Genomic DNA, 20,987 nt, shown 5'->3' with positions numbered 1-20,987 from the left:
CCAGCCAGCAGTTTTCATTGTGTAGCCCCAGGAAGTCAGTCTGTTAGCAGGAGACAGGCTGGATCTTGTCAGGTAATTTGCATCTTTGTACCCAGAGTTCAGTAGGAGATGAGCCACCGGGAGAGCCAGGGACTCGGAATCTAATAAGTTAAGGCTTCCTGGAGGAGCTGAGCCTCTGAGGCTGTTCATGGAGGCCAGAGGTGACTGGTGGGGATACCAGGCAAGGGGAAAGCGAGTACATTGGGTCACCCATACACTAGGGAAGAAGGGGAGATGACCTGCCAGGCATGGACCACTTCTACCATAGGAACCAAAACAACAACACTCCTCAGGGTGTAGATACACAAATCACAATGGGCCAAGTGGGCATCTGTAGACAGAGTCTCCGTTATACTGGAGACCGATCATAGTGACCCATTCCTAGGAGGGCTGCCATGTGTCTCAAAGGAAGCTGCCAGCAACCTGATCTCCCCTCTTTATTGTAACTTACGGTAATTCCTTGAACCTCGGCTTTAGCCCTTCACTGCCTTCCACCTCTCGCCCAATATCCCCTTTCCCTGCTAGGCCAGTGCCATCAGAATGGTTAGTGGCCCAAAGCCAAGTCCCTTTCCCTCACCTACCAAGTTCTAGCCCTCTATTCCCACAGCTCAGATGGAGTGGCCTGTGGTCTCCAAAGAGCCCTGCCCAAGTGCCAGGCCCTGTTGTGGGGAGCAACAAGAAAAGGGGAAATGAAAGAGGATGAAGAAAATCTGAGATCAAGTTTTAGTTGTGTTAACTGGCAGGCCTCAAACCTGTGCAATAAGAGTCTCAGGATTGGTTCCACAAGATGATCATAGACATGAATAAGATAAGGGCATAAAAGAGCCTGTCGAGAGTCAGCAGCGTGGGGGGGGGTGGCCAGTTATTACATTATTACTACTACTACTACTACTACTACTACTACTACTACTACTACTACTACTACTACTACTACTACTTAGTGCTTGCTCGGACTCAAGGCCTTGGGCATGCAAGCAGGTTGCTAGCCTTAGCCAGTTACATTTATTTTTATTTATTGTTTTATTTAAGACAGTCTTATATAGTCAGAATGGCCTTCTATCCCCATTCTGATACTGACATCTCTTTTTTTCCTCCCTTCTGTCCTCCCTTCTCCTTCCCTCCTTCCTTCCTTGCTTGGTATATGTGGAGCAGGGTCTCTATCTTCCAGGGTGGCCTTGGATTTACTATGTAGTCAAGAATAGCCTTGCGGGGCTGGAGAGATGGCTCAGTGGTTAAGAGCATTGCCTGCTCTTCCAAAGGTCCTGAGTTCAATTCCCAGCAACCACATGGTGGCTCGCAGCCATCTGTAATCCGTCTTCTGGCCTGCAGGCATACACACAAACAGAATGTTGTATACATAATAAGTAAATAAATAAATATTAAAAAAAAAGAATAGCCGGGCAGTGGTGGCGCACGCCTTTAATCCCAGCACTCGGGGGCTGGAGAGATGGCTCAGTGGTTAAGAGCATTGCCTGCTCTTCCAAAGGTCCTGAGTTCAATTCCCAGCAACCACATGGTGGCTCACAACCATCTGTAATGAGGTCTGGTGCCCTCTTCTGGCCTGCAGGCATACACACAAACAGAATGTTGTATACATAATAAGTAAATAAATAAATATTAAAAAAAAAGAATAGCCTTGAACTCCTGATCATCCTGCCCTACCTCCTGAGTCCTGGGATTACAGGTGTGTGCCACCATACCCACTTTGTGACTGGACCCAGGGCTTCATGCTCATCTGCTGAGCTACGTCCCCAGCCCTGTGTTTCATTGCAGGGATCAATTGACAGTGTGAGAACCTTGTTTTAGAAGTAACAGCAGTAGCTATGGGGGGGGGGGAGTGATCAGTCAGTAAAATGCTTGCCATCCAGTCAGGAAGACCTCCATTCAGTCCCCAGAGCCCACATAAAAAGCCAAATGTTGGGACTGGAGAGATGGCTCAGCAGTTGAGAGCACTGGCTGCTGCTTTTGCAAAGGACCCAGGTTCAATTCCCAGCACCCATGTGGCATCTCACAACTATCTGTAACTCCAGGAGATCTTTAAGTTCCAGGAGATCAGATACCCTCACACAGACATACACACAGGTAAAACACCAAAGAACATAAAATAGAATATATACACACATATACATATATACATGTATATATGTATATGTGTGTATATATATTAAAGCCAAGTGTAGAGGTAGGGGCTTGTTATCCCAGAGCTGGGGAGGTAGAAACAGAAGACTCCTTGGGATTCTCTGGCCAGCCGGTCCGTCCTGCTCAGGGAGTTACAGCCACGTGAGAGACCCTGTCTCAGTGAAAAAGGCAGCCGTGCCTGTGGGACCCCGCTCAAGGTTGTCCTCTGGCCTGCGGGCACACACACACACACACACACACACACACACACACACACACACACTATCTGATAATGGTAGGAATACCACGGGCACTTGCTGTGGACTTGGCACTTCCATGCATCTGGGAAGTGGCAGAATGGGTTAGCAGACTGAAGTTTCAGTGAGAGCTTTCGCTAGCTCCATCTTCATGCCTGTTGAGTGTGTACCGGGTGACACGTAGCTTCTCCCAGATCCCAGCCTGTTGCTGGTGGACACATGATGGGTGCTTGGCCTCGAGAGTGGACCCCTAAGCAGTGGAGACGTAGCTTGTGAAAACAGCTCAGGGTGTGGCTTCTCGGCCCAGGCGCAAAATGCCACCCTTTGCCAACTCCTGACCCACTCCAAGATTCCCAGAAGATCTCTGCCTTGGGCAAACCAACCGTGAGGGTCATCTGAGTGAGGAAAGCCTTGTCATCAGAAACATGGAAGCATCTTTGGGTCTCGCTTGTGCTCATTCCAGACCCACGATGGCCGCTGTAGGGCAGGCTTCCAGGTCGGGCACATCCTCCTCATCTGGTTTTCATCACTTTCCCCAGGGGCATTGGGGACCCCAGACCTGCGTTCCGCAGGGAGCTGCCGTTCCCACTTCACCTTTCTTGGTCTCAGCCAAGCAGTTCTGTGCGTACCAGGCCCAGATGCAGCCCAGATTTCTGGGTGGGGGGGTCCCCACAAAGCAGCAGTTCTGCTTTCCCAAGGGCAGGGTGTGGTGCCCATGTAACCACAAATGAGGCCATTAAAGCAAGCCTTGGTTGTTCCGCCAGCCCAGGGTCTAGTCTTCCCAGGGCTTCCAGACTCAGGAGGTCCCCACCGGAAGTAGTCTTGCCTTGCACAAAGAACATAGGCCCTGGTATCCAGGGCCCTGGGCTTGTGACCTGACTCTGGTACTGACTGACTTGCTACGTGGCCTGGCCTCCTTGAGACAACTTAATGAAGCCAGTATGGGTGAGTTTACAGGAAGGTAAAAAAGCTTGTGTCCTAGCTACCTCATGGTTCATCCAGGGCACTGGAGGGTGAATCCTCCCGACCCTCACTCAACTGTTTGTGAAGTGGAGATAAGGATGTTGCCTGAGAGGTTTGAAGTACTGAGTGAGACCAATGGGACACTTAAGACATCTTAAGTGATACCCAGGAGGTGTAGGGTCCGGCCACCACCTCACCTTCCTCCCTCTATAAATGGAAAACGCACCTGCTGAGCCAGCCCAGGTAGCTGTGGGAACCTGTCGTCGTCTGTGGAGTACTTGGCAGGCCCAGAGAGAGGACAACCATTGCTGGATGTCCCCCACTCAGCCATAACAGGCTCCCCACTGAGGAGAGGTGGGATAAGATGCTCCAGACCTCCGAGGTAGGTGAAGTTTCACTTCAGGCCTCAACTGACATTACAAAAATGGGGCGGGGCTTTTGTGAGCTGAGAAACCCACAGCTTTTTGCAATGCTTATTTCTCTTGAGAGGTATATGAGCCTCATGTCGTCTAGTCACTAGATAGACGTCCCATTGGGATGGATGGGACATGGTGGTCCACCCACCCACCCGTAAGCACCTTTGCTCAAACATCTAGAGGCTGTAGCCCCAGACCAGGCCCCTGAGGAAACGGGCCGTACTCTGTCTTTAGCCCCCACTCCTATCTTGAGATATCTGCTCTGAGGAGGCAGCACGGGGGTTGGAGGGCCTGGGAGGACACCTCTGGACTAGATGCTGTCAGTGGTCAGGAGGTTTCCCAGAAGGGGAGGTCTCTGAAATGAACTGAAGTGGGAGGAGCCATTGCTTAACCTGCCTACCCACAAGCTACTTCCCTTAGCTTCGGTTTCAGTCTGCATAAAAGGGGCCGAGGAAACACAGCAAAGGGAAAGGACACCAGACTGAGAGTAGAAACTGTTAGCGCTCTGCCCTCCCAGGTCCCAGGGCAGTGTTGGGGGACCAGTGCTCTTTTTCCGGGGGGGGGCTTTCCTCAGGTGATTAGCGCCTGTCACTTAATGCAGCAAAATCTCTTGGTTTTGAGGGGACCTCATGAGTCTGGATGCCTGGGAAGGTGCCTTCCTCTCCCGGAGTGAGGTAATAGGAAATCTTCCACCCAGTGAAAGAGAGGCAGACGTGGCAAGAATTTGATTTGCTTCCATACCCCCAAGGTGGGGCTGCAGAGATGAATCGGGAGTTAAGAGCAGAGCACTGACTGCTCTTGCAGAGGACCCAAGTTCAGTTCCCAGCACCCACATGGCAGCTCCCACCTATCTGTGTTTCCAGTTCCAGAGACTCAGAGCCCTCTTCTGGGCACCAGTTTTCCATACATACATATGTGCAAGCAAAACACTTATATGCATGAACTAAGAGTGTGTAAATCTTTTTTTTCTCCAATGGTTTTTACTGTAGCCCTGGCTGTCCTGGAACTCATTTTTTAAACCAGACTGGCCTTGAACTCGGATCCACCTGCCTCTACTTTCTGAGTGCTGGGATTAAAGGTGTGTGTCACTACACCCAGAGGCAAATCTTTTTTAAAATTTTATTTCATGTTTGCAGGGTTTTTTTTTGTTTTGTTTTAACATTTTACTTAACATATAAAGTGCACCACATGCGTGCAGTGCCTGTTGAGGCCACAAGAGGGCATCTGATCCTCGAACTGGATCAGATAGTTGTGACTGCCATGTGGGGTACTAGGAACTGAACCTGGGTTCTCTGGGAGAGCAGCAAGTGCTTTTAACCACTGAGCCATCTCTGAAGCCCCCGTATAAATGAATCTTTAGAAAGAGATGCTTCCCCTCCACACATACCTTGCTTTCCCCAGGACCGGTGTCCCTTGGCTGTCTTTCTGTGTTCTGTGTGCTCTCGGGTAGTACATTAGACACTGAGGCTTTCGTGAGAATTCGAAGGCACCGCGACTTGCTCCACCATTCAGCTGAAGAACTCTTCCTGGGGATGGCAAGTCTCCCACAGGAGCCCCGCTGCTGTAGGCAAAGCTCACGGGTCTAGGGGGAGAGGGGGGAAGAGCAGCAGGTAGTCAGCACATAAAAACAGAGACAAAATGTTAGCCGAGAGCTGGTGGGTGTATGTGGAGGTGCACACCTCTGATCCCAGTACTGGGGAGGTAGAGGCAAGAGGATCGTGAGTTCCAGGCTTGTCTAGGCCTCGTAATAAACCCCTATCTCCCAAAACAAAGCAAATGTAACAGACCGCAATCACGTCTATAAGGAAAGGAAGAGGCTTCTGTAAGAGAATGTGAGCAGCTACCTAGGGTGTTTTGGACATTTGAGCAGGTGGCATTTAGTCTGAGACTGGAGCTGCCTGTGGGAGGAGCAAAAGCCAGAAAAGAATGTTCCAGATGGAGGGAGCAGCAGCTACAAAGGACTTGGCTGAAAAGGAGCAGCCTAGGTATTTGCAGATCTGAACAAAAGCCAGGGGAGAGATCTGGGGCCTTGGTGGGTGGTAACTGAAGAGGAGGGTCAGGGAGGGGCAGCCCTGAGCCTGGCAAAAGGTTGGGGAACACAGAGGACATTGAAGCAAGTGTAGTGTAATGAGTATGTCGTTTACAATGGCGGGCTGACTCTGGCAGTTGAGTGGGCTGTCACAGGGAGGGTCCTAGGGATGAACTCTAGTGGCTGGCCTTGGCGGCAATCACCTTTACCTGTTTGCGCCATCTTGCTGGCCCATAAAGCCTGGGAAACCCCAGGACCCACCTTCCTCACTAACCCCTCCCCTACCTTAGACAGCCACCTCACCCCCCCATACACACTGGTTCACCTGTATACATACCCAACATGTGGTGCTTTGGAGGGATGGCTCGGTGGTTAAGAACATTGGCTGCTCTTCTGGATGACCTAGGTTCAGTTCCCTGCACCCACACTGGGGCTCAGAACCATCCATAACTCCAGTCCTGAAATCCAGTCCACCATTCTGACCTTCACAGTCACGGATGCGGTACACATACAAACAGACAGACAAAACACTCATACACATTTTTTTTTTCAAGACAGGGTTTCTCTATGTAGCCTTGGCTGTCCTGGAATTCACTTTGTACACTGGGCTGGCCTCAAACTCACAGAGATCTGCCTGCTTCTGTCTCCAAGTGCTGGGATTAAAGGCATTTGCCATCACTGCCTGACTTTCATACACCTTTAAAAAAATAATTTATTTTTGTTTATGTGAATTGGTGTTTTGCCTGCATGGGGAGGAGGGGGGAAGAGGAGAGAGAGAGAGAGAGAGAGAGAGAGAGAGAGAGAGAGAGAGAGAGAGAGATATGGGTCTTTGGAAGGCAGAAACCTCCAGAGTCACTCAGCAGTCAGGGGACTTTCTTAGATTTGTGTGAACTTCACTCAGAACTATGGCTTTAAAACTCCCGAATTAGAGGGGAAAGGAACTGAGATGTGAGGGGGATTCCTGCCTCCATCTCCACCCCTCACTCCCACCCCCACCCTGCAAGCCTTTCTAGCTAGACGGAAGACCCCTTGTCTCACCTAAGGGCCAATGGCGAAGCAATGTGTCTTGACCCGTCTAGCCTTTGCTGACCTTGCCTCTTGGTCTCTGCCATGGGGGGGGGGGGGTCCCATTATGAATGAAGCCTCTATGGGGCTCTGTCCTGCCAGCTATGATCAGGGGCTGGGCATGTGAAGAAAGAGGTCCCCATCCTGAACGCGGAAGACCGGGGAGAGACCTGTGTCCAACAGGCCACGCCCACTTCCCAGCGGGCCCCGCCCCCGGCAGCCAGCGTGTGGAGATACCAGGGGATCCGATCCGTTCTGGGCAACTTGGGGCACAGCATGCGGAGCGTATGGCCGCCGCTGGCCGCCGCTCTGTCCTCTCTGGGGGTGAGGCGGGTGTGGTGCGCAGGGAGGGCCAGCCATCCGTGGGCTGATCTCGGGTGGCAGGGGTGGGGCGGGGCGCCGGGGCCCGCTTCCCCATTTGGCTATGGAGACGCTGAGGGAGTCCGTACTGCACTTGGCATTGCAGATGTCATCCTACAAGCGGGCCACGCTGGACGAAGAGGACCTGGTGGACTCACTCTCTGAGGGCGAGGTGTACCCCAATGGCTTACAGGTAGGAACTCTGACCTTTGCTAGTTCAGCTGTGTCCCGCCCCCACTTAGCCGGGAGGGGAAGAAGGTGGGCCGTGCACCCCGCAGCTCTGGGCCCCCCCAAGAAGCGCACTCAGAGGCTGGCTTCCATCCCACCTACAGTTCCATTCTTCCCGAGATCCTCCAGGTCACAGAACAGCGGGGGTGGTGGCGATGGTGGTGGGGAGCCCGCCCCGGTAACAGGGGCCCAGCTCCCAGCACCGACAATCTAAAGCTGTCTTAGCTTCTGCATGGCGTGTCCTGCCTCCCTAGAGCACTGTCTGTGAAGGGTGACCTCTTTATTTCTCTCTCTCCTCCCTGACTACCTGTATTAACTGGAGAAAGGAATGACCCAACCCCCATTCATTCCCCCACCTCTGCCCTTTGCCAGCTTACTCCGGAAGCCTGGTTCCTTCCTTCTAGGGTCTGCCCCTGTGGGAATTTCACAGAGACTCCATATCGCCTCCTGGCTTGACAGTGTCTTGAATGAGGGTTGTTGCCTGGCTCTCTCCTCTCCTCTGCCCCGGGGCAGACCTTTATGGCCAAACCCTCTCTGTGGGTAGGGTTTAGACATGGGTAGGTAAACTGAGTTTTGAATAGGAACACCCAGGGCAGTTCTGGGATCCGGTTCTTGAGAAATCATCCCCGAGAGAGCCAGGACCAAGAAGATTTCTGTTGTGCGGGCCAAGGGAGGGACAGAAAAGAGTCTCGGGTACCTTGTGAAGGACACCTAATCAAAACTTATCTCACAGAAGGAGTGTAGGCTCAGCCTGCCAGGCCTGCCTCGCTCTCCTCTGGTTAGTGATGTAAGCCCCATTGGTCTCTTCTGGAGACTCCATGCTCCTTCTTCCCAGTGTCTCCGCTCACTGGGATGGCCCCCTCCCTGCAGCATCCCACACAACCTTCAGGACTTCCTCTAAGCTGTAGGGTTACTTCCCCTACCTGCACTGGGAGAGACCTGGGAAGACTTACAGCTCACCTCAGGACACCTCAGGACAGTCATGCCCTGCCTGTCTGGGACCTCTTTCCTGTGGACTCCTCATGAGGGGCCAAGCAACCCTCTCCCATCCGCCGTCTCTTTCAGTCTGACTTTTCCTAGAAGGTGTTAAGTGTGTCAGCGTGAAAGCAACTCTGAATTCACAGGGAAATAATACGCTATCTGCAGCAGTTCACCCAGGTGTGTGTAGATGGATAGCTTTCCACATCAGCCATGTGCTCATCTGAGCGCTGTTCCCCTGGAGCACAGAGAACTCTCTGTCTCTGTCTCTGTCTCTCTCCCTCTCTGAAGCCAGGGGCCTGACTGTGAATTCTGACTCCACTGGAGACTCTGAGCAAGCCGTAGAGTCTCTTCCAGCCCACATCTGTAAGACAGGACAAGAGAAAATAGAGTGACCTGTGTCACCGCTAGGATCACTGTTATGTGACCCACGAGGTAAGGGCTGGTAGGCCACACGGTAGCCATATCGTAGGCGCTGAGACTGAGTGAGGCACAGCACAGGTATGAAGGCATCCTTGTGTAGGTTGACCCTCACTCTTGGTGTCTCCACAGCAAGTTGCCTGTGTAGGTGAATCTCCTGATTCTCTCAGAAAGGTTGCTGAGAATTTGGAGCCGTTTCTCTAGGTGCCCTGCAAGTCTTGCTTCGAGCCTCCATGACATCCCCAGAGTAAACCCAAGTCAGTCAGTGCTGTGGACCAAACCTGGGGCTTCCTGTTTCTTCAGCTCCATGCCCCAGCACTCTAAGGACAAGTTTAAAGCCATGCAGCCCTGTCTGTCTGTCATCTGTCTGTCATCGGCTTTAGAAACCTAAAAGAACCTTACTCATACAGCTTTCTTAACAAGATGGGTTATTGTTGGCCATCCACCTCTTAGAGCCAAGATTCAAATGAGGCAATATTGGTTTTTTAAGAAAAAATGTCATGCCCGGTGCTTTGAAAATGAGTCTAGCTGTTGCAGAAACGTAACGTGCCTGATACCTCTGGGATACCCTGTGAGGGTAGCATTTTCCTTCAAATCTCTGCTTTGTAAATGCCAGCTACCTCCTCCCCCCATATCTCTCTCTCTCTCTCTCTCTTACACGAGGGTGCACACACACACACCCCGATTGCAGTTGGTTGAAGGAAAATAGTTGAGGGGCCTGGCCACAGCTGCCTACCAAAACCTTTGAAAAACATCCAGTTACTTCTGGGAAAAAATAAGAAAAGGGAAACTGAGATATGAACATCCCAGAACCGTGACATACCTCTGCATAGGGATGTCTTAGGAAAGTGATATAAAGGACAGACCCACTTAAGACTCTCAGACAACTTTCCTCTTGTCGGGAGGGACCTGCAGCTCTGTCCACCAGTTACAGCGTAAGACTGTTGGCCGGCAGGTTCTACAATCTGACATGGTCACACCTGGGGACTTCACCCCAGCTTCCTAGTATTAGAGCTGGGAGACAGGCCCAGAGGCTGCCTTGGCACACTCCCAGGGTCCTGCCTCCCATCATTTCCCTCATGCTGGAGAGCTGCCTATTCCTTCTGGGAACACACACATTTCCTGAGTCTGCGATTCCTCTTAAAGGTTGATTTTTCTGAAGTCCACTCCCACAGGAGAGGTATTTAGGTGTCACCAGTCTCTCCAAGGTCAGGCCTTTAGAGGAGCCTTTTGGCAGGTGGTGCTCGGGCAGAGTTGGGAAGGCATCAGAGTTCTGCTCAGAACTGACCTCAGTGGCCTCAGCCGGAAGTCTACCTCATGGAAACTTTACTGGAAGTAACTTCCCCAGATGATCTCTCCACAGAGGCAGGGCCCCTCTGTGAGGCTGAGCTGTCATGGTCCGCTTGCTCTGAAAGACTTGAGTCTGTGACAGAGAGCCTGGTCCCCCTGCCAGCCATCACGACGCTGGGCCTCTGGGCTGTGAGGAGTAGGCTCCCTGCCAGCACTTTGGCAGGCAACCCCTGTTTGCTGCTCTCTGAAGCCAGGTTGCTGGGGGCCCTTAGACTCTGAAAGCAGGCTTAGCCCAGTTCCCACCCCTGCACTGCTGGCTCTTCTCCTGGGCCCTGGGGCAGACACCCTTCCTCACCTGTAGAACTCGTTCTTGCTACAAGCCTAGGTGAGCCAGGCACTCAACTTCTGTAACCAAATATTTATCCCCGCTTCTAATAGGCTTTGTTCCCGTGCTCTGCAAACCCTGGGAACACCAGGGGCTACACACCTATGCTTTCTCCCTCCCACCTCGAGCTCCTTCCCTCTCCCTGTTCCTCATCTCCCTCCCCTTCTCTCTTGGGAGGGCATCCTTCTGTCTCTACCTCACAGTGTCAAATAGGATGCTAAGCCTGCCAGTGGGCTGAGAGTCCAGTGACTTTAATCTGTCTTCGAGGTGTCAGCTCTGTGACTTGGACAATGGCCACTTCCCAGTCACCTCTCCCAAAATGGATTGGGCTGCTTGCCACTAATCCAGGTGGCCATAGCGTGATCTCCTGTGATTGACATGCCCTCGTTACTGAAAGAAAGCATGAAAACACTTAACATAGTTCCTTGTTCTCTTTCTCATCTCATGGAATCCACTTCCGGACACATGGATTGGAGGCTCAGAGAAAAGGGACAGAGTTTTACCCTAAAACCATCCAGACCTGTCTACCATACCACCATTTACCCAGCTTCCCCTGCTCCCAACCCAGAACTTCCAGGTGACTCTTTATCCCCAGGAACTGCTCTGAATTCCCTCTGCCTTCAGAGGCAAGACTTGTCCAGAAACCTAGAAGTGCTTGGCCCAGCCTTGAAAGACAGCAATAAGCATGACAAAAGCTAATGACCCTATTTTCAAATCCCGTTCGCTGGTCTTACTTGGAACTGTGGCTTTTTAATTCAATTCTGAGTTAATTCTAATTTAATTCACAGTGGATGCCATCTGTTTAGATTAAACACTTAGCTTGACGTGGAGCAACGAAGTCCCAGCCTTCCTGTCTTCTGGTAGGGGAGGTGGCAGGGCCTCATGGACAAGACTGCATGATCTCTATAGAGAGATGGTTCTTGGTTTGCCCTCCCGTGTCCGTCCCTTAACCCCCCACTAGCTGTGTCTCCTCTAGAGCTCCCACTGGTACCTGTTCCTGGGAGCTCCCCCACCAGTCAACAAGACAGAACAAATGGGTGCTAGGTGCCCAAAGGTCAGCGCTCAAGTGTTCCTAAGTTGCTATCCGTTGTCTTATCTGCCGTCTCTTCGGTCCTCTCTCATCTCCCTGATGTCTCTGCACCTAGCTGTCTCCTCGTTCCCCTTACCACAGCCCTTTGGTGTCCCGATGAGGTGGTTCCCCTGCTTTTCCCCAAGCTGAACAGTCTGTCCCACCAGCTCCCCAGAGTTGGCACCAAGCAGAGGAGGCCTCTTAAACCAAGGTCCCCCTGTGTTCATGCTCTGTCAACTGAGCCATGACCGTAGGGCCGGAGAGGCTACGAGATGGAAGAGGAAGGTTGGGACAAGTCCTGGAGCAGACCATCCAGGTGACGGGTCACTGATGTCAGTGTCCCCGGGGAAAGGCTGCACCTGGCTGAAGACCTTGGGGCCTCTATGTACCAGAACCTGAGATAAACCTGAGTGAGGTAAGATGGCCAAAAGGTGCCGTGCACACGGGAGCACACGCCCCAGGCTGTCTCCGAGCAGGTGAGAGTGCCCTGGTCAGAAGCCTGTTTGAGAAAGATGAGAGGATCTCTTCAAGCGGCCCCGCCACCACCTGGCCACCCCACTACCAGCTGGCTACCGCCATGGGGTGCACGCCTCCTGGATGGTCACAGAGTGTCCCAGTTCTTGGTGTCCCCTTTTCAGTTTTAGATCCCAGTTTTTCTTCCATAAGAGGTCCCTGTGTTCCTCTTTCTCTCTTAGCACCTAGGGGGTACCCCAGGATGACTAAGATGCCCTTCCCTAGGGTGCCCCACCTAGATCTTGTGTGCAGTGGGGCAGCCCCTGCACAGCTGTGTGGGGAGTCAGAGAGACGGAATCAGGTATCGCTAGGTTCCCTGGCATGCCAGGGACGTCTTTGGGACTCGTGTTGTTCCTCTTCTGTTCCCTGCGAGCATCACTCCCTGCTCCTTGTTCACCCTAAAGGGCAGGTGTAGCGACATCTCTCGCCAGTCCGGTGGAGGAAGTTCCTGTTCTTTCTCAGAGCCATGCCTTGCACCCCCGGCCGGCTTATCTCCACCTCCAACCCAGACACCACCTCCTCCAGGAAGCTTTCCATGCCCGCCCATCTGTTCGTTATCTGTCTCCCATCTTGGCTGTAAGCGGTTGATGAAAACAGAGGAATCCAGTTCTTCCCCTTTGAATCGGTGCCCAGCTGTTCGTCCAGGGTGACGTCACTGAACAGCCCCACCTTCTGGGGACTCTTCCTGGCTTTGCCCCTCCTGACTTTTGCAGGAAGTACCTCTTGGAACAGAAGAGACCTCCCCACCCCCTCACTCCCCCTAGCTGACTTTGGGTGTGAAGAAGAGCATGGGTTGAGGGTCCTGAGTGCTGTTGGCAGGCATGTCCCTCCTCAAGTACCCTGCCCCCAAGGGCCTGCCACACCCTCCACTTCCCCCCATTGTGCCTCCTTTCCTGTTTAGCCAGACGATGGGGGCCTGGCACATTTTTCTCCCTTCGAAGATCTGCCCAAACGAAGCTATTTCTTGTCTTGTCTTCCCTGGCCATTTTCTGAGGCCCATGTCTCTGGCCCGTTAGTGGGCTCTGGATCTATAGACCACCTCAGATCTCAGAGCTGCCCATTCAGCTATGTGACAGGAGACCCTCAGTTTCCTCCTTTGTAAAAAGAGAAGTAAAGAGGCAGGCAGCCCTGATCGGATTAGAAAGGCTTGAGAAGCCGAATGTGTCCCCACTTGTAGGAAGCAAGAGCTGTGATCGGTCATGTCTTGCTCGTCTCTGGCTCTGTAGATGTGGGAGCTCCAAGGAGGGCCCAGCTGGCCGCCCTCTGAATGCCTTCGAGTCCAAACATCCTGTTCTTTTTTTGAGCTCCTTACTGGAGAAATGGGAACACTGTAGATTTTTTTCATCTACCGGTATCGGGTGTCACAGAAAACACAAGCCCTCCTGGGCTGAGCTGCTAGTTCTGACTTCTGAGCGCAAATCTAAGCTACTGACCAGGGTGGCGGTTCTGTTCCTGGATTAAGGCAGCCTCTGTGGAAACTGGCTCACCCCTGAGACAGACTGGCAGCCTGATGCCTCCCCAGGGTCTGGGCCTGCAGCAGAACCCCTTCCCCTTGGAGAAGGGGGGCTTGGGGCTCACAGTCTTGCCACCCCTCTTGTCTCCTTCCCTGCAGGTGAACTTTCGAAGTCCCCGGAGCGGCCAGAGGTGCTGGGCAGCTCGGACCTCGGTGGAGAAGCGACTGGTGGTGCTGGTGGCACTTCTGGCGGCAGGGCTGGTGGCCTGCCTGGCAGCCCTGGGTATCCAGTACCGAACAAGTAGGTGCAACTATTATTTGTGGTAGGCGTAACCATCCTTTCCGCCTGTCACTCGGTGCAAGGCTGGGGTCTTTCTGTTCAAGCTGGGAATGACCTCCAAAGCCAAGGAGACAGATGCCTAGGGGCTCGGGGTTCAGACAGGTGGGTGGAAGGGGTACTGTAAAGGTTTTGAAGTCAGAAGGACAAATTTGGGTGTGATGGCTCGTGCCTATAATCTCGACACTTTGCTAGGTTGAGGCAGGTGGATAAGGATTTTAAGGTTAGCCTGGACCATTTAGTGAGTTCAAAGCCTTTCTAGGCTACATTAGACCCTGCCTCAAGGCCACACAATGAAAAGGGTGTGTGCTCACACCCTGGTCCAGCAACTTAATGGCTGAACAAACCTCTTCATTTCCAAAATTACGTGGGTATTTTTTTTCCCTCTTCTCTAAATGGGGCCAAGGGATGCCAGTTTGAGGGATGACTCTGATGACGTGTATCTGGTGTCCCCGAGGACTTTTTCAGTTAGCTTTGGCTCTGTGACTTCCTGCCATTCCAAGTCTCAGTAGAAGGTCAGTCATGGCTTCTGTTTACCGGTGCTTCCCATGGACCCTCTCTTCACACGCGCAACCTATTTCCTCCTCCCCGGAGCCCTGTGAGGTGTGGCGGAGGCACTGAGACCAACTCAGCCAAGGCTGCAGGCCAGGGGGATTGAGTGGGAGCCTGGGTTTGCTCGCCAGTTTCCAGGTTTCAGAGGAATCCAGAGCCAGGGCCCCACCTCTCTTTGTAATCACAGTGTACTCCAGGGCAGGCAGCTTCTTCGGAAAGGCCCCAGGGCGTTTGTGTGTCTCTGTGCACACATGACTCTCCTCCACACTGAATGGACACATGATGGCTCCTCCTGACCTGTCATGGTGGGTCTCCCTGACCCCACCGTCAGGCTGGGTCCCTCTGATCCCTCCATCACGGTGGGTCCCTCTGACAGCACTGTCATGGTGGGTCCCTCTGACCCCGCTATCGGGATGGGCCCAGAACTGTCTGCTCACTCTTGGCCGAGAAATGACAAGCAGGCTGGGCCTCAGCAAGTATGCTGCCCTGGGACTCCCCTTAGGAACCCCCCAACAGGTTTCTTCAGTACTCAGAGAGAGCTCCCAAAGGACAACTCCTAGATAAGAAGTATGGTGGGGCTGACAGGATAACTCAGGGGGTAGAGTGCTTACTACCAAGACCGACAGCCTGAGTTTGGTACCCAGACCTCACACAGCTGTTGTTGTGCCAGGTGGGGCTCCTGGGGAGGAGTCTAGTGTCTGCCTCGATCCATTCCTCTCTCTGCCTCCAAGCCTGGACAAGGGATGGAATGGCCCTCTCGCCTTAGGGTGGAACTGGGCTAAGGCTCGGGAAATCTGTGCAGCACTGAGAAAGCAGCAGCCACCTCGGGGCTTGGCAGAACCCTCATTGTACATCAGCAGGCTCTGACTTTGGCCACATCTGAGCAAACAGCCAGGCCAGGCAAAGCAGCTCCTCAGACGATTCTGGAAGCCTAACCTCTCTGCAGTGTCTGGGCCCCTGAGGACATTCTGACCCATTTCACTGCTTCGGAAGCCTCCTTTCCAGAGACATGGAGCCGCTTTCCAAATGGCAACAAAACCAACGCAAGGTTCTTCTGGGAATTTTTTAAAAATACTTTTAATTTTTTATTTATTTTATTTATCTGTCTGAGCATTTTGCCTATGTGTTTGCGCACCTCATGCATGCTTGGTACCTGCAGAGGTCAGAAGCAGATACTGGAAATTAGAATCCAGAGTTACAGACAGTTGGGAGCTGCCTTGTGGGTGCTGGGAACTGAACCCGGGTCCTTTGGAAGAGGAGCAGGTGTTCTTTAACCACCAATCCATCTCTTTATTGGGAAGTTTTGTTGTTGGTTTTTTGATTGTGGAGTGTGTGTGTGTTTGAAGAGGCCAGGCAACCCTTGGATGTCATCCTTAGGGACACCATTCATCATGATAGTGACCCTCACTAGCCTGGAGCTCACCTGTTACGCTTGACCAGCTTGCCAACAAACCCATGGATGCTCATGTCTCCAGTACCTGGCATTGGGATTGCAAGTGTGTGCCATCACTCCTGGCATTTGTACATGGGTTCTGGGATTACTGACTAACCTGGTTCCCTAACCCTGTTCCGCAGAGCACTTTAAAGCATCTTGAGGGCCAGATAGATGACTAAGAGGGTAAAGGCACTTGCTGTCAACCTAATGACCTGAGTTTAATCCCCAGAGCCTACATGGTAGACGGAGGAGAGCCCTGGTGCCTGGAACTTATCCTCTGACCTCTGCGCACATGTTGTGGCACACAATCTCACAGTACACTCACACATACACACATTCACACGTGAGCTTACACACATTCTCACACAATAAATATGTGGTTCTTTTTAAACTTTTATTTATTTATTTATTTAACTTTATTATTATGTTCATTGGTGTGAAGGTGTCAGATCTCATGGAACTGCATTTTCAGACAGTTGTGAGCTGCCATATGGGTGCTGGGAATCAAACCCGGGTCCTCTGGAAGAGCAGTCAGTGCTCTTAACCGCTGAGCCATCTCTCCAGCCCTTAAATATGTGTTTCTAAAGAATTAAAACACCTTGAATGGCATGGAGGCCAGGTGCTGTCTGATGAGTAAATTGCGTCTGAGCTGGTTTCTGACTTCTCGGCTGATTGTGTGTGTCCCAAAAGAAAGGAATATTTGTCTCCTCTCCAGCAGGTGACCAGGTCTTCAAACACTTTCACTCAGTAGGTCATTTCATTCGTGCCACAAACATCCACTGAACAGCAGTGGATGCCCAGCACGGGGCTGGACAAAGGCTGTGTGAGAACAAGTTCATACCCTTGCCGGGAGGTTGACAAAGATGTGGCTGCGGTGTTATCACAGTCCATGGAAGGACGGCAGGTGCAAAGGCAGGAAAAAGGAACACAGCACAAAACGGCCTGGAAAGGTTTCTGAGGAACAGCGAACTTAGATGAGAGGACCCCAAATATCAGTTGGTCAGATGGGGACCCCCAAACCATTCATTAGTCAGTTAGATAGACGTTAAGTTCCTGATGGACCAGGGATGTTTTGGTTTTTTGTTGTTGTTGTTTCAGTTTCTCAAGACAGTTTCTCTGTGTAGCCTTGGCTGATCTACGTAGCCCTGGCTGTCCTGGACCTCACTCTGTAGACCAGGCTGGCCCGCCTGCCTCTGCCTCCCAAGTGCTGGGATTAAAGGCGTGCGTCACCAGCATCACCACTGCTCGACTTCTCATGTTGTTGTCTTCTGGGTATTCCCAGCTAGGATCTTGTCAGGCTAGACTTCCTGCAGTTGGCTGAGTGAAACAATGGGTATTATTTTGCCAGTACGAAGTTATGCCATAATAGCGAATAGCCCTTTTCAAATGCGCACACGTTCCCTTTCCCCCCAAGTGCTGGTCTTCCTCGTGGCCGGGAACTGGAGTGTATTACTCCAGTATTACTGTAAGTGACATTGTCACCCCTGCCACAGAACGCCTTTCCATGGGCTGTGACTCAGTGGTAGAACACGTATCTACCATGTGCAAGAAAGGCCCTGCCCTTGAAGATTCTATTCAACTCGGATGCCAACAGCCCAATAATTTTGTTTTGTTTTTGTTTTGAGGTAGGGTCTCATATACCTCAGGCTGGTTTCTCACAACTCTTTGTAGCTGAGGGTGACTTTGAACTTCTGATCCTCTTGCCTCTACCTCCCAAATGTTAGGATGAAAATCCTGTGCCACCATGTTCTGTTTTATGTGGTACTGGGGACTGAACCCAGGGTTCTACTAACTGAGCTACATTTTCTGCCCTAATTGTGTGCATGCATGTGTGTGTTTGTTTGTGCATGTGTGTATGTATACATGTGTGCATATGTATGGTGTATGAACACACGTGTGTATGACATGTACATTGCATAATATTCTCTCTCTCTCTCTCTCTCTCTCTCTCTCTCTCTCTCTCACACACACACACACACACACACACACACACATGCACAGAGAGAGAGAGAACCTGGAAGACATTCATTGTTAATTGTATTGAAAAGTCAAATGAATTTGTTGGCATCAAGATCAAAAGTCTTTGCGGAGAAAAGATTGCTAAGAGAAAATCGGCTTAGCTCCGAGCTCTTTGAAACCACGGAAGGGAGTTTACTCGGCTAACAGAGGTTTTATTCTAAGCGCCAGGAGACGCTAAATCTGCCGAGTTTGTATCTCGTAGGGAATCTAGTAGCTGCCCAGTTAGGTCCGGACCTGGTGGGGCTTATGGCCCCTGGGACTCTGGGCTCCAGGTTACCCGCACTGCTCACCTCTCCTTGGCCTCTTGTCCTTGACCCGCAGAAACACCCCCAGTATGTCTGAGTGAGGCCTGCGTCTCAGTGACCAGCTCCATCCTAAACTCCATGGACCCCACGGTAGACCCCTGCCAGGACTTCTTCAGCTACGCCTGTGGGGGCTGGATCAAGGCCAACCCCGTGCCCGATGGACATTCACGCTGGGGGACCTTCAGCAACCTCTGGGAACACAATCAAGCCATCATCAAGCATCTGCTGGGTAAGAACCAGGGGGACCAACCACGGGGCTGAGGAGGGTGATGTCCCTCGCCATGCGAGCCCGAGTAAGCTGGTTAACACTGAGCTTTAGTCTCTTCGTCTATGACGTGAGATCAGTCGCAAGCACAGTTCACAGCACTGAGAGCGTGTGTGAGGCCGCTGGCACTGAGCAGGCACAGAGCTTCTCGCCGAAGCTTTCAAGGCGCAGCGCAGCGCCTGGCTCGCACTAGCTCTGAGCTCTTTGAAACAGACTCAGTCTGCAGTGTTGTGAGTGAAAGGAATGGAGGCGAGATGCTCCAGATCAGACTACATTTTGATCAGTGGTGGTGTCCCAGAGGGCGGGGCATATAGCTCAGTTGCTAGAATGTTTGCCTGGCATGCACAGGGCCACGGGTTCAATCCCCAGCTCATGTTGAACCTGGTGTGGCATCTGCACACGCCTGCAATCCCAGCACTCGGGAGGTGAGGTGGGGAGATCTAAAGTTCAATTTAAAGTCAACCTGGGGGCTGCAGAGATGGCTCAGCAGTTAAGAGCACTGACGGTTCTTCCAGAGGTCCCAGGTTCAATCCCCAGTGCCCAAATGGCAGTTCATACCTGTCTGTAACCCCCAAGATCTGATACCCTCACACAGACATACATGCAGGCAAAACATCTATGCACATAAAATAAAATTAAATAAATTAAAGTCAACCTGGACTTCATGCATGAGACCCTGTCTTAAAAAGAAAATACAGGAAAAAATGTATACTAACAGATTATCAGAGTTCATCACTCCATAGGTAAGAGTCACCTGGGCTGCTGGCTGTCATCAGCCTTGAAGGAACCTGACTATCCAAAGTCCCTTTGACCGTGGAGTCCCTGGTTAGACCCCAGGTCCGTGTTGTTTGTGCTATTTTCCGGATTGATATATAAGACCGTGCCCACCCACTGCCTCCTCTCCCAGCAGTCCCACTGTGTGTTAGACCATGTGGTTTGTGTTAGACCACATGCGTTGACCTCAAGCAATCCTTTCCAGCTCCGTCTCTTGCTGACCTCTGCCCTCTTGAGGGGGAGGGGGCTCCCAAAACTGGGGAAGGGCCAGATAGTGAAACATCTATTACTCCATGTGTCAGTGACACAGTTTAGCCTCATGAAAACTTAACTGTGTCTTGGCAGTTGTTCGGATTTTTGAGACAGGGTCTCCCTGTATACTCCGGACTGGCCTTGGATTTGAAACAATCCTCCGGTCTTCACCTCCCAGGGCTGGGATGACGGGTGAGCCACCGCACCCGGCTTGTCTTCAACGTACTGGGGAATAGGTGACACAGAAGGAGCTGCTTAAAAGAGGACAGGTCCTCTCCAAGCGACGAAAGTCCTCTCAGGAGATAGGGAGTGATTCCGATTTAACAGCTGGTTTTTAGGCAGCCATGTCCTTCAGACGCAAGTAGGTTAAGGACACTTTCCCTTTCTTTCCCACCCCCAGCCTCAGACCAGGGCTGTTGTTGCCCAGCTGCCTACCCAGCCTCTCCCCCACCATCCCCAGCAGCTCCTCAGGTCACAGGACCCTTCAGGCCATCGCTTTACCCACTAAGTTGTCAGGGTTCACAGGGTGTGACCTCCATCCAGTTCTGGGCTATGACTTTCTATCCACTCTGCCCCTCGGGGTCAAGTCGATGGAAGGGATCTGCTCTGTGCAGTGTTAAGACCTGGGGAACAGCAGGGCCTGGCGGTATTGGGACCACACTGTAGAGTTCTGAAGCCAGGTATGCTCCCTGCAGACCAAGCTGGCGGCTCACGCAGGGCTCTAATCTATGCCACAGTTCCAAACCCCCTGAAACATGGCTCTCAGTGCCAGTAGACAGGGAAGGCTGCGGTGAGTATTGCCCTTTATGCAGCAGTTCAGAGGCAGAACATGGGGCCTGCGTGGTCCCTGAAGTGCTCAGCAAAGCATAGCTTTGTGTGAATTCCAAACAGACTCTTGCCTAGCGAACTGCATGACTGTAGAGGGGGCTCCAGGTTCTTGACTCCTCCATAGCGTGGAATCTCACACAGATCACTGGTAAGGATGTGGCGAGGGATCAGAGTACGGCAAAATCCTAGACTGTCTTATTTCTCAGCGTGATGTGGTCCAGTTATCAGGGAAGGTGGTCCTGGGTGTTTCTGTAAGGTGCTAAGTTTTTAATTGTTTTTTTGCGATGCATCTGCAGAGGTCCAGGCCTGTGACTCTATTGCAAATGACACTCAGAGGTAAAAATGGGTTTCCTAGGAAATGGTGGAGCTAGGGGTTCAGACTGAGAGCCGTGGAGACTCAGTCTGTGCTGTCTCATTCCTGGCTCTCTTTAAACCACATCTACTCTGGAGAGGCCTGGTTTTGCTTGGGAGAGAGGCCTGTGGCAAGCCCTGGGTCCCACATCACTGAGGACACCCACACCCACATACACACTCCCAAGGCATGTCCTAGGGTCACCTTCCCCAGCCAAGTGGCTCTTCAGCTATGTCTTTTTTTTTTTTTTTTTTTTTGGTTTTTTGAGACAGGGTTTCTCTGTGG

General features: G+C 51.9%; 1 protein-coding gene across 2 annotated transcripts in view; it reads left to right on the top strand.

Moving 5' to 3' along the window:
* Ece1 (endothelin converting enzyme 1) overlaps positions 1–20,987 on the top strand; it is a 97,676-nt gene that overhangs the window by 36,844 nt on the left and 39,845 nt on the right. The window contains exons 1-4 of one of the 2 annotated variants that reach the window (XM_005352983.3): positions 7,126–7,211; positions 7,354–7,440; positions 13,743–13,884; positions 18,248–18,460. In XM_005352983.3, coding sequence (XP_005353040.1) covers positions 7,164–7,211; positions 7,354–7,440; positions 13,743–13,884; positions 18,248–18,460 — 490 coding nt within the window. In that variant the 5' untranslated portion in view covers positions 7,126–7,163. Of the gene's footprint in view, positions 1–7,125; positions 7,212–7,353; positions 7,441–13,742; positions 13,885–18,247; positions 18,461–20,987 lie in introns of those variants that run through there. The other variant, XM_005352985.3, reaches the window with a different exon arrangement.

The sequence above is a fragment of the Microtus ochrogaster genome, chromosome 10 (assembly GCF_000317375.1).
Source record: "Microtus ochrogaster isolate Prairie Vole_2 chromosome 10, MicOch1.0, whole genome shotgun sequence".
NCBI lineage: Eukaryota > Metazoa > Chordata > Mammalia > Rodentia > Cricetidae > Microtus > Microtus ochrogaster.
This window is presented reverse-complemented; position numbering and strand designations above follow the sequence as displayed.